General features: G+C 37.2%; 1 protein-coding gene across 1 annotated transcript in view; it reads right to left on the bottom strand.

Moving 5' to 3' along the window:
- The window catches only part of LOC125226317, a 92,515-nt gene continuing 78,870 nt past the window's right edge, over positions 1 to 13,645 (bottom strand). The window contains exons 8-10 of the mRNA XM_048130266.1: positions 4,235 to 4,422; positions 2,063 to 2,175; positions 1 to 1,395 (exon numbers count right to left, since the gene is read on the bottom strand). Of these exons, the coding sequence (XP_047986223.1) occupies positions 1,171 to 1,395; positions 2,063 to 2,175; positions 4,235 to 4,422 (526 nt within the window). The 3' untranslated portion in view covers positions 1 to 1,170. The remainder of the gene's footprint in view (positions 1,396 to 2,062; positions 2,176 to 4,234; positions 4,423 to 13,645) is intronic.

Genomic DNA, 13,645 nt, shown 5'->3' with positions numbered 1-13,645 from the left:
AAAAAAATAACAATGTAATTAGGACATGTAAAGAATACCATTCAAATATCGTGCATTTCTTCGAGCCTGTATTAGCTGTATTGGAGCGAGCGAGACGCACGATAACTAAAAGAGGACGTCAATCAGATATGTTAATGTCCATTGGAATTGGCCTGTTAGTTTAGTTAGATTCTCGCTGAAAACCAGCACTACAGTGCGGATCCTATTCGATATCTTTGTTTCGATTTACATTTTTCAGTGCTACTTAAATTATAGGTAGGTATATAGTGTAGGTGTATAGTGACGTTCAATTAATATATTTATTTTTATCATCTTTCTTTCGACGGATTTTGAAGTTCCCAACTTTACAATCGCCACATTGGCTATAAAAATTATGTCCATTTTTCTATAGACTCACGTAGAAGAATTTAAAAACCGCTTGTAGGTAGTTAACTATCAGGCTTCGCGCCCAAACAATATTGTAGTTTTAAAGGTATTTAGGTAGGTACAATCAGCAATCAGCTTCATATAATATAGTGAGATAATTAAAAAAACTATCATTCTTGGGAATAACAGCTGTATACGTGTGTAGAATTATGTTTTACTTTTGACATATGAGCCATTGCGATGAAGAATGGTTTACGTGGCTTGCGTGGGAATTGCAGGAGTAAACTGTGACAAATATTAGTGTGCGGGCTCTGTCTGTTACCTAAGTACATATTTTAGTGTCTGAATCACGTAAGTCACATTATTTACTATCATAATTTCCGTAAAATATTATTATTATCATGAGTCCCATACATAGACTTCGCCCGGCGTCAAATATGTACCTATTATAGAGTAAGGAGCAAATAAATCCTGGATGTTCGGAAAGAAAGTTATAAGTAGGTTTGATTTCATATTTCAGTTTCGTTACTTCCTTAAAATCTATGGACTGACCTCCATTACTTACGTTACATTTGTATAAAACATGGAAAGTTTACTTCGGTTATAAAATGGCAGCCGAATCGTGTTACACTACAACAAAGTGTCTATTAGTCTTCTTGTCCGGACCGTAGGGCTCCAACTTGGCGGGCTCGTGTTGAGCGCGCTGTAGTAAACAGATAAAGGGGGCTGTCTTTGAAGGGCACTAGCCAGCTACTGGCCGGTGCAATTGGCGATCTTCCCCATCAGCCAGTTTGTGAAGCAGTGTTACACTATAACAGAGTGTCTATTAGTCTTCTTGTCCGGCGCGTAGGGCTCTAGCTTAGCGGGCTCGGTGTTGAGCGCGCTGTAGTCCACAGGGAAGGGGGGCTCCGGGAGGGTGTCTTTGGAGGGCACCAGCACCCACTGCCCGGGGCCGTTGGGGTTCTTCCCCATGAGCCAGTTCGTGAAACAGTGCACGTACGTGCCGTAGTCCAGGATTAGGTAACTGTTCTGGAAAGATAACGGGCTGTTGAATTTTAATGTTGGCTGTTAAATTTAGGCGATGTATTTAAATGTAAATAAATGACCACAGCCACACGCAAGAGTAATGAATATAGCAATGAAATTAATTATTCTGATAAGGCTAAGGCTGTATATGTTTAATGCTTTACCCACATTACAAATCATCACACATTTTTGGAGCATAGGCTTTACGCAAAAAGAGTAGATAGGTAATAGTTATTTTAAGAATAGGAACTTAATTTCATATAACAAGTGCGGGCATCGATGCATAAGAGTTCAGGCAGGGAAGCATGGTTGCGTGATAAACGATGTAACTTTAGGCCGTCCTTTTCGCACTATTTGTAAGTGCGATAGGGACGCACCAAGTTTATCCAAGTAGTGTGTGCTACGCCCGCAGTTGTCGATACAGTAAATTCAACGACCAAGTGGTAAAACAAAATATCTACTGGTAAGGCTCTAGACATAATACTTTGTAATGTACGAGTATCCAAGGAGGTCGACGAGAAAGATGATTACGTTTTCCGCTTGGCGAACAGGGTGCGAAGAAGATGCACAAGACACAATTAACAACTCAAAACTTATCTCTGATCTCGACTATACTTGTACTGCCCCAGTAGTCGACAGACAACTAAAAAATAAAGATAAGTACACTTACACTAGTCATGCGGTCATAGGCCGTGTCGATGATTTCCTCGACGCGCTGTGCGCTGAGCCCGATCACCGAGCGGTAGAACGCCGCGAGTGCCGCCTTCGTTATCTCGCCAGTACCTGCAAGTGCAATTCAAATGTTCACTAAAATTCACGAGCTGGGGCTAAGCTTAGTAAGAGATATGAATTCGTAAATGTAAATTCATTTAGCATCGCTACGGTTTTAGCAGCGGGAAACAATTAGTCAAGTAAAGGACTCTTCATTTTATTCGGTACGAGGTACGAGTATATAATTATGTATGTATATTGTATGTACCCTCTCTCATTTTGCGTTAATATTAGTTCGTTCCTCTCCTTCACTACACGCACTGCCTGCCTTGTGCCTCTAACCCTCTGAGGCCCAGGCCTGAGTTATTTCAAATATCATTGCCCCGTTAAGTAAGATAATATTTTGTCCCAATTCAAAACTTAATACTTCAGTCCTGATTTAAGCAGACACGAAAGTAGGTAGGTAACTTTGTATTGTGATGAACGTCAGACGTACTAAAGACAAAGAGCCGGCGCGGCGGGCCGCGAGCGGCATTCATATAAAACTTGAACGAAACAGGAAGCCGCTGCCATGCACCGCTCACTGAATTTTGGCTGCAGACGCTGCGCGAAGTGCCAAAACTTGGAATGTACCCAAAATCTCTGAGATAATATAAATCCCGAACAATACGAAAAGAAATCGGAGCGATATGGAATTTGTTCATTTCAGGCCGGCAAACTTTTTGTGAAATAATATTTATGACTGTACTAACATACGTAAGTACACATATACTACATAGTTCGATGTTATAGTAATGTGCCTACCAGTGGCGGGGCGTGAATATTTTCGATGGTAAAGCCAGAGGGGTTTTTGGCATCTGTTTTGTATGGACTTCTACAGATACTAGAGAATTTTAGGGAACCCGTTGGGAATCGAGTTGTATCGATGCTCCGCCACTGGTGCCTACATAGCCCTATATATTTTTTGGTTTTGGATTCAATAAAGTAAGACTCAATGCCGCACCAGTTTAGGCTAGGACTAGGTCGGTCCTTTGATCAACTTGAATTCTAAAATCCGACAACCTGATTTGGATTACTCGACGGCTTACTTTTTTCCACTACAGGCAATATGAAACTTTAGAACCAACAAAGTTAGGTTATCCGTGTTTGGCGTGTTCAATAAGTCGTGTTTCCACGAAAGTTGCGTCGGCGGGTGGATTTACAGCCGCGGTCCGACTGATCGACAGGATTAATACGAGGCCCCCAGCCTGCCACTATAACGTGATGGCTTCATTAACCATTGAGCCAAACTTTTTATTTGAATGTTTTATTTTAAACTATTGCTTAGAGTCTTTGCGAAGAGTCAGGGAGTGATGACGGAATGTAAACTTTTATACATTTACCGATATTTATGTCCTCGTACCTTACAAGTTACAGACTTTTAACTTCATATCACTCCAAACTGGATAACCTTATTGTAATAAGTATCTGATATCGAAAGCCTATAAAACTCGCTACCGCAACTCACCGATAGGTAACCGTAAATAAAGTTATTCTTAATTGAAGCAAATTATTGAAAGCTTTGACAGCCAAAATTAGTTTCAGCCGTGAATTAATGGACTTTTTGACGTGTAACCGCCGACCGGCCGGCCTCGTGAATCACACTAATTGCACAAAACATAAAATATTTGTTCTCTTTGCGTGAGAACGAAATATAAAACTGGAGAGCCGCCGATTGATTGCAGATTAATGGAACCTATTTTTTACCTTGCTCGACTTTTGTGCGGGGAGAAATCGAATAGAGCATTGCTGTGATTTTTTTGTTTCATAAACAATAGAGGCTAAATTCAAGGAAAACCCACGTTAATGACTACGTTACATAAATAAAGGGCAATCACTAAATAAAATGTAGTTTACGGTTCAGTTTCGGTATCATAGACTGTAATGGAAAATACTAGTAGTTGCTTGTCTTTGCTTGCATTATTAGTAAATAACTTTAACAAGGACAAGGAGGTTTTTGATAAAGGAGAATAAAAACCAAAACTTTGCACTGTGTAAATAAAACTAAATCTGACAGGAACAGGAACTTATATTTCGAGGGCGCCGAAGCCGAAAGGTGAGCGGGAAAGGCTTGGCTGTACTGTGTACTTACTGGTTCTGTCTACGACGTGGAATAGTATCTTGCACAGGTACTGCAGGTACAGTGGCAAGTCGGAGAAGCGGCGGTACCGACTCAGGAGTAGCGCCCACCTCGCCAGCCAGCCTTCCAGCGTGGTCCGGCCCGGGTACCCTCCGGCCTCGGGCCCGCACACCCGCTTGTAGTAGGGCAACTCGCCGTATCTGGCGACGGAAGCATTGTACATTATATATAGGTATTCTATTTTAAACAAAATTGTACACGGATGTTGATATATAATTCAAACACTTTGGCAGAAGGATGAAAGTTTTTCGTTAGTTAATCTAGTTAGTTACTACACTTGAGGTGGCAGTCGAGTGCCACACCAATACCAATGTGGGCCATACCAATGTGGACCTATTTGACGCATTTGGATGACATGTTGTGACATAGTCTAGGTACCTACATATATCAGTAAAGAATGTCACTGATACATTCCTACGTTATTTATAGCTCTACGGCAAAACGAATGTGCCTCTAAATTTAGTACCTACTGTACCTAGGCATTTATTTGAAAATGCGTTGTTACGACCAACAAATAGTCATGGTTATTATTGAGTGCCCAATATACAAAGCTTATCCAAGTTCAATGGAGGTACTTACTATGATAAGGAGAGATAGGAGCGCCCGATAGCATCGGCCTAATAATAAAAGGACGATATGGCCGCCCACTCATATTTATTTCATTGTTTTTCGGTCACACTGTGAGCCACTATGGGCAATTCCACGTAACTGTAATGTAAGTGACCACTTCATTGCATGTTTTTTTATTTATGATGCAAATTGAAGTCTTAATTTATCTCTAGATAAGCCTACTTTTAATCCTTAGATATATTGATATTTAAATTAGCACCATGAATAAAAAAACATGCAAATAATTGGTCACTTACATTACTCTGCTACATGGAATTACCTCTATAATAAAATTATATCAGACTATTGTACCTAAGTGATTTCGAGATGCTCGGAGATTATCCTTCGGATCAAAAATTTGCTTGATTGATATGCAAAGCCGGGCGCCGTCAATCGAAAAGTGAATTTCGTTTATCTTTAGGTTCCTACCTGTACCACGTTAATAAAACATTACCTACTAGTGGGGACGTTTATCGACAAAAAGAGGCCAAACCTTCTTTTTCTTGACCAAAGCATGAAACTTGGCACAGTTGTTCCTTATATCAAAATAAGCCGATTAAGATCGGGAGCCTTCGGGAGCCTCCCCCCTGGGGCCCGGGAGGGGGGGTCAAAGTACCGCTTCACCCGGCTTGGTTTGAAAAATTCTAACATAGCCCGTTTAGTTCATAGGTCATGTTTGGTATCGTTTTCGAGTAAATCAATAACGTAGAATTAATTTTTGGTACTAAAATTATGATTTAATGGTAAATAAAATTAAAAAAAATTAAAAGTTTGAAATTTTCATCTACGATTTACAAATTCAAGTCATCATAAATGTCAAACTGTTTGCTTTTTCTACAAATAAAAAATATGATATGAAAGCCTATTTAATATAGATTATGAATAATATAACTTTTACCCACCTTTACTAACGTTAAGTTTCATAAAAAAAACTTTAAGCCGCGCGGCGTCGGGACGCCGCAAGCGTAATTTTATAATACCTTTATTTTAAAAAACTCTATTAGAACCCGTTTAGCTATTAGGTCATATTTAGTATCGTTTTCGAGTAAATTAATAACGTAGAATTTAGTTTTGGTACTAAAATGACCATTTAATGTTAAATGAAATAAAAATAAAAAATAAATCATTTTCTGTGAGTTGCAAATTCAAGTCACGATAAATGTCAAACGGTTTGCTTTTTCTATAAATATAAAAATATGATATTAAAGCCTATTCACAAAGGATAGTACGCGTTCACCTACGCGAGCTTAGACTGTCTGCGGGGAACGCGCCTCTTTCATATATTTGATCGCCAGTGTCAGAGGTGTGTTAATGCATAAATAGAAAAAGATTCATTATTATTGACGTGTCGACAACGGCAACACTCGGGTCGGACCACACGATCTAAAGACCGACTGTACCTGTTATTTATTCATTGTAGTGAATCCTGAAAGAAATTTATATAATAGTATTTTATACAATCGTGATATAATACAAAACTTTTCAGTCGAGTACCATGTGTAGTACGGTACGAGAGAGAAAAGCTTAATTATATCACTATTGTATACAATACTTTTTCTACGAGTCATCATCTTCATCATCAATGGACGGAAATATCACCATTCATGCAAGTTAAAATTAATGTCAATAGAGTCGTTCACCTTTGTATCAACATCGAATTACCTAGCAACCAATTGTTTGTAATAACCGTCTCTGATTGGCCGATAACGCGACAGATAAAAAAAATATGTTTCAGATGCAGGAAAATTTGCCAGGTATCGCAAATTAGTATAGAAATTGTATGAAGTTCTATTTTTGAAATTATTATAGTTAACTAAAGTCAATTATAATGAACTTAATAAAATTGAGTCGGAACTGCCATAGAGTATCCAACACTGAAAAGTTAGCACTTATAGTTTAGTCTGTGGTCAGTGGCGTGCCTAGGGTTTCAAAGTGAGGCAAGCCGAAAGGTACGTTTTGGCAATATCTAACTACTTAATCTTCAATTTTCGAACTCACAGCCCTACAAAATGTTCTATTACGCGCCGCACTTTTCTGAGAAATACACAAGCCGGGCGTTGGTTTTCGCGCGGAAATAATGTCTCGTTTTTGGGCAAAATTTAACTACTTTACCTTGCCTTCGTCGAGTAATATGTGTACCACGCATTTGTCACCGTCACAAGGAACAAATTCATCCATTGTCAATTGGATTTTTAAACGAATTAAACACTTAATAACAAGAAAACGAAGAAGAGCACATTCACTTAACGCAAATAAAACTTTCGACTAAATAATAATACACTTGAAGTTGTCAATCAAACGCGCGCTCAATCTTGTTCCTCACTTCATACCAAAAGCCCGGCTTAAATCGTGGAACAAATGTTCTATATATACCTACAAATAGTTATATAAGTTGCTAGGCAGAATGTAGGCTAAAAGCTAGGAAAAAAAGGATGCAAGAGCAAGCCCCATTGCAAGCCAACGAGTGCGAGCGAGCAAGATATAGCTGAACGTAGTGAACGTGCTCTTCCGCGATGCACTAGCGCCACGGCAAAACATGGCAACATGCTGTGGTCTGTACCGTATGGTCGGTCGGCCGTGAGCTTCACTTATGGAGAACTTAATAATATCTAATATTAGCGCGCGATTTTAAAAATGTTAGGGCAAGCCCGGCTTTTGGGCTTATATGGCTGTACCGCCACTGTCTGTGGTGTCCTAATTGACAGATTACTCATACTCATACTCATACTATACATTCCCTTCACAAAAACATAGCTGGGTACATATGGAACTGCATAAAAAAGGCTCTACCCTCTTTATGCAGTTGCATCGGTTTTTGCAACCTGATTTACATTTACATCTTGTAACTTCTAAGCATATACTGGCCACTTCAGTGTTGTCTGACCAGTGTGGTACCCATTCGTCTCCTTCTTCCTTCCATCCCCAAGAAGACGGACTTGGCAAATTTTGGTGTGGCACCAACGCCAACACCTGACTCCAAACAAGAACGCCCTGAGTCCCATTTCTCAAAACTGAAAGTTACAAGTTACAAGCGGAAGTCTCTTTCCAACTTGTCATATTAGACATTGACAACCAGTTGAAAATTGTAACTTGTAGCTTCGAGAAATGGGCCCCTGGTACACTGTGCGCAGTATATGCTGATCCAAGGCAGCCTCCGAAGGAGGTATGTTCTCCAATTGTCGATCTTTTTTGGTACCTAAAGAGGTAGGTACTTCGACCACTCATTCACCGTTGCGCAACGACTTGGTCTGAAACAATATGTGCATTATCATTTTAGAGTCTACAACTATCAAATTACAACTTTTTGGTGGATCACGTAACCTTCACTATTACCCACTTACGTACGTATCATAGAAAATTATTACAAACTTTAGTAGAATCTGATTTGCCTCTGATATTGCTCCATCTTGTAATAGTTTGACACCTTGAGTGGCCTGGCTAAGCTTCAAAGCCAAAAGAAAACGTTTCTAGATTAGACATAGTATGGGATAGGTACGATAAACGCAGCTTGAAACGATCAACAAGGGAGAAACATGGCCACCCAAGGCTTCAAACTATTACGAGATGGAGCAATATCATAGATAGGCTAATCAGCTTCTACTAAAGTTTGTAATTATTTTGTATGATAGGTAAGTGTGTAATAGTGAAGGTGATCCACCAAAATGTTGTAATTTGATAGTTGCAGAATCTGTTTAAATAAAATGACAATGCACATATTATTTCAGATCAAGGTTCCTTACGCAACAGTGAATGAGTGCCGGAAGAACCTCTTTACTAGAAAAGATCGACACTTGGAGAACATACCTCCTTCCGAGGCTGCCTTACTTCATCATATACTGCCATTTGTCTAAGACTGGGGCTAAAGACATGCCAACCACACCCTTGCTGCCGACGCATTAGGACACCACGGACTCCACTGCCAGTCTATTGCTGGCCGAATTTTGTGACACACTGCACTTAACGATTTAATCCGCAAGGCTCTCGGCACAGCGAACATGCCGACAACCCTCGAACCTGTCGGCTTGTCAGCAGCAGACGGAAAGCGGCCTGATGGTTGCTTGCTTTTGCCTTGGTTTCTGGGACGACCCTTGGCGTGGGGCGTGACCTGTGTGGATACCTTGGCTCCATCCAACGTCTAACGCTCGGCCCAGAAACCAGAGACTGCTGCTGCAAAACGCCCAGTTTAAACGCGCAAATATGCATTTTAAAAAACAACTACATATTTGCGGCAATTGCATTTGAAACATTTGGACCATGGTCATCAGACACCAAGCAGTTCGTGAAGGAAGTTTCCACCAAACTTGTCTGGGTGTTTGGTGACATAAGAGAAAAAGCAAACGGTTGACATTTTTGTTGACTTGAATTTGCAAATTATAGATGATTTTTTTTTTATTTATTTACAATTAAATTATAATTGTAGTACCAAAAATAAATTCTTTGTTATTAATTTACTCGAAAACTATATCAAACATGACCTAATAGCTAAACCGGGTCTAATAGAGTTTTTAAAATAGAGGTATTTTAAAATTACGCTCGCAGCGTCCCGACGCCGCGCGTCTTAAAGTAATTTTTTAGTGGAACTTAACGTTTGTGAAGGTGAATAAAAGTTATATTTTTTATAATCTACATTAAATAGGCTTTCTTATCATATTTTTTATTTATAGAAAAAGCAAACAGTTTGTCATTTATGATGACTTGAATTTGTAAATCATGGATGAAAATTTCAATTTTTTAAATTTTTTTTAATTTTACTTACCATTAAATTATAATTTTAGTACCAAAAATGAATTCTACGTTATTGATTTACTCGAAAACGATATCAAACATGACCTAATAGCTAAACGGGGTCTAATAGAGTTTCTAAAATAAAGGCATTTTAAAATTACGCTCGCGGCGTACCGACGCCGCGCGTCTTAAAGTAATTTTTTTGTGGAACTTAACGTTAGTAAAGGTGGATAAAAGTTATATTTTTTATAATCTATATTAAATAGGCTATCATGTCATATTTTTTATTTATAGAAAAAGCAAACAGTTTGTCATTTATGATGACTTGAATTTGTAAATCATGGATGAAAATTTCAATTTTTTTAATTTTTTTTAATTTTACTTACCATTAAATTATAATTTTAGTACCAAAAATGAATTCTACGTTATTGATTTACTCGAAAACGATATCAAACATGACCTAATAGCTAAACGGGGTCTAATAGAGTTTCTAAAATAAAGGCATTTTAAAATTACGCTCGCGGCGTACCGACGCCGCGCGTCTTAAAGTAATTTTTTTGTGGAACTTAACGTTAGTAAAGGTGGATAAAAGTTATATTTTTTATAATCTATATTAAATAGGCTATCATGTCATATTTTTTATTTATAGAAAAAGCAAACAGTTTGTCATTTATGATGACTTGAATTTGTAAATCATGGATGAAAATTTCAAATTTTTTTATTTTTTTTATTTTATTTACCATTAAATGATAATTTTAGTACTGAAAACGAATTCTACGTTATTGATTTACTCGAAAACGATACCAAACATGACCTATTAACTAAACGGGGTAAGTTAGAATTTTTCAAACCAAGCCGGGTGAAGCGGTACTTTGACCCCCCCTCCCGGGCCCCAGGGGGGAGGCTCCCGAAGGCTCCCGATCTTAATCGGCTTATTTTGATATAAGGAACAACTGTGCCAAGTTTCATGCTTTGGTCAAAAAATTTAAGGTTTTTCAATAAACTCCCCAACTATACTTACTTACTCGTACCAAGTTTTAACAAGTTGAACACTCAAGAAAAATATACTTTTTTAATACAGTTGCTCAAAAAGTGCCCGTTTTTTGGCTGTTTAGCGTGCGAGAAGTTGTATTTTACGAACTAGTGCGTAAAAAGTATATACGTTCCATTTTACGACTACTTACCGAGCTGTTTTCATATTAGTCTAGTTTACTAAGACAGAATAAAACTATAAACATACTATTAAGTGATTAATATTTAAAACGTTAATATTTCATATGTAATTGTTTACTTTTAGTCATACTAAACATAATTTATAAATTGGTTTATACTTTGAAAAATCGGTCATAATGAGTCGTGTAAACAGAACATGATTGGAACGAAACGCGTCTTCTACTGTCAAAGTAGAGGCGTCTACCATGTTTTAACTTAATGCACGTTCAAAAAACCTCAATATGTTACGCAATTTGTCATAATTATTTTACGTTATTTGCAATTCGTCGGGGCATAAATGGATCGATTAAATTAAAATGTAGTTGTACATTAAACAATCGTCCCAAATCGTAAATGTTTATGTTTTTATGGCACCCAATGAAATAAATTATGTTAGATGAATAGCAAACTCGAAAATATGCACGCAAGTTTAAAAGCTTCAAAAATACGCCTTTGGATTGTCAAATAATTCGTCAATGTCCATGGGAAAATTGATAGTTCGGATTATTTTATTTCGTTGTAAGTAAGTAGTAGTGTTTTTTCGCAACTGTATTAAAAAACGTCGTTCGTCACACGTGCGAGAATGTCATTCTTCACTCGTCCCGAGATTTGCCTCGGGACTCGTGAAGTAATGACATACTTCTCGCACTTATAACGAAATGTACTATTATTAAACATGGTATGAAATGTTGTAATGACAATGTTGTACGAATGTACTCGTAATAAACTAATGACGTTCGTTAAAATACGAGTAGGATTCAAATTATGAAATCCATACTAATATTATAAATGGGAAAGTGTGTGTGTGTCTGTTTGTTTGTCCGTCTTTCACGGCCAAACGGAGCGACGAATTAACGTGATTTTTTAAGTGGAGGTAGTTGAAGGGATGGAGAGTGTCATAGGCTACGTTTTGTCTCTTTCTAACGCGTGCGAAGCCGCGGGCAAAAGCTAGTTATTTATAAAAATGAAATTATTGTTTTTTGGGTCTGTATGTAACACACTGAATGTAAGAAATGCCACAGTATGTTTTTAACGGCCGTATGTTCAGGATGAATGTGTTGAGAGTGAGACCTTATTGATTACCTACCAAAAAACTAGAAAAAGTGTTCACATATATGGGTGTGTGACTTCAAGAATTGACTTTTTTAATTACTAGCTGCGGCTGCGGAGGAACTAGGCACACGGCTTGCTACTGACAACATCGTTCTCGATCTGATTGCGCCCAAAGGGGCTGCGATAATTGCAACTTGTGGCTAAGACGCGACACGTGCGGAATTGGAATTAGAGTTGGTGAGAAATGAGAAGTCAACTCTTATTTGATGAACTTGACTGATTTTTATAAATCTTCTTTCATATGGCTGAACTTTTCTTACACTTAGACAATATAGTGATTATGAATTTTGAACTGCTGCGGATGCTAAAAGGATAGAAGCTAAATAAGACAATTTATGAATATTCCTAAACATTAGCATGAAAATATGTATACAAAACCATATTATAAAATAACATTTGATAAGCCTGGTAAATTACACACGGTACCTTTTATTATATTGGCAAAATTTATCGCAAGGCTAACCATAACCAGAGATCATGTGTATGAGTCGTAGCTCCTCTACGTTTGCTACGGCGTAGCAGTACACTTGATAATGCTCCTACCTAAATCGTCTGCAATAGACGCAAAGGCCTGTTATGTAATATATTGTTGACAGATATCACGGTCCCCCAATTGTCTCTGGTAAATTAAGAAAACTGGATATAAAGTGGTACAAAATACAAATGATAATATAGCCTAAATGCATATAAATATACGTTCGTACGTACCTACTTTCAATGTTTATAAGAATGCCGGGAGCAGGCCGGCTTTGGAGGCGCGAGCTTGCTAATGACTGTCACAATTTCGCGGTCGCTTGTTTCAACCTCCGTAAAATGTTTATGTTGCTCTAAAACCTTTTCACCTAGAACTTTAGTAAGGAGAATTTTAATGAAATGTGTACCTACATATATCAATTTGCTTAATTTATTGCGACGAAACCATGACAGCGAGAATATTTTAAACCTACAGCTATTGACAAGGTGACCTTTAGTTAGAACGGATTTCTTTTCAATAAGTACATCCTTGAAGCAGCGCTATTCGTTAGGAATAACATTAACTTGTTTAAACAAAAAGTAATAAAATCCCAGAGACGAAATAATGTAAACGAGCTTGAATTACCCCCTTCAACACTGGCAATGTTCAGAAATGGTCCGTATTACCGATGCATATTAATAGCTAACAAAATACCAGATGAAATAAAAAACGAAACTAAAGATGAAGTGTTTAAACGAAAATTAAAAGAGTTATTAATTAAAAAATGTTATTATTCTATAGATGAGTTTTTCAATGATACAATCTTAGACATGTAAAATAATATATAATAGAAAGAATTAAATAATATATCAGTAAATTTATAATTTTAATAATTCAATTTATTTCTAATTTATTATTGCATACAATTAGGTTTTCTATTATTGAATTTCAATTTAGTTATTTTATTGTTGACATTTAATTCCATTAATGAAGTATTATTTATTAGTATTAATTAAATAAAACCTAAAAATGAAAATGTTTATAAATTAATTAAATTAAAATTTATACCAATAAATTTTATCAATTTCAAAATAATTTTTGCCACTACATGTCCGTGTAATGAAATGTTGCTTAAAATGCATGTTATTTAAAAATCCATTTTATGTAAATAATTATAGTTTTAGTCTTAGTTAAGTATGTTGCTGTATACCCTAACAGGGTTCATGTGATCTTTTGCTGTGAATAGCCTA

The sequence above is a fragment of the Leguminivora glycinivorella genome, chromosome 1 (genome assembly GCF_023078275.1).
Source record: "Leguminivora glycinivorella isolate SPB_JAAS2020 chromosome 1, LegGlyc_1.1, whole genome shotgun sequence".
NCBI classification, from domain to species: Eukaryota; Metazoa; Arthropoda; class Insecta; order Lepidoptera; family Tortricidae; genus Leguminivora; species Leguminivora glycinivorella.
The sequence above is the reverse complement of the archived record's forward strand: the minus strand, read 5'-3'. Positions and strand labels throughout refer to the sequence as shown.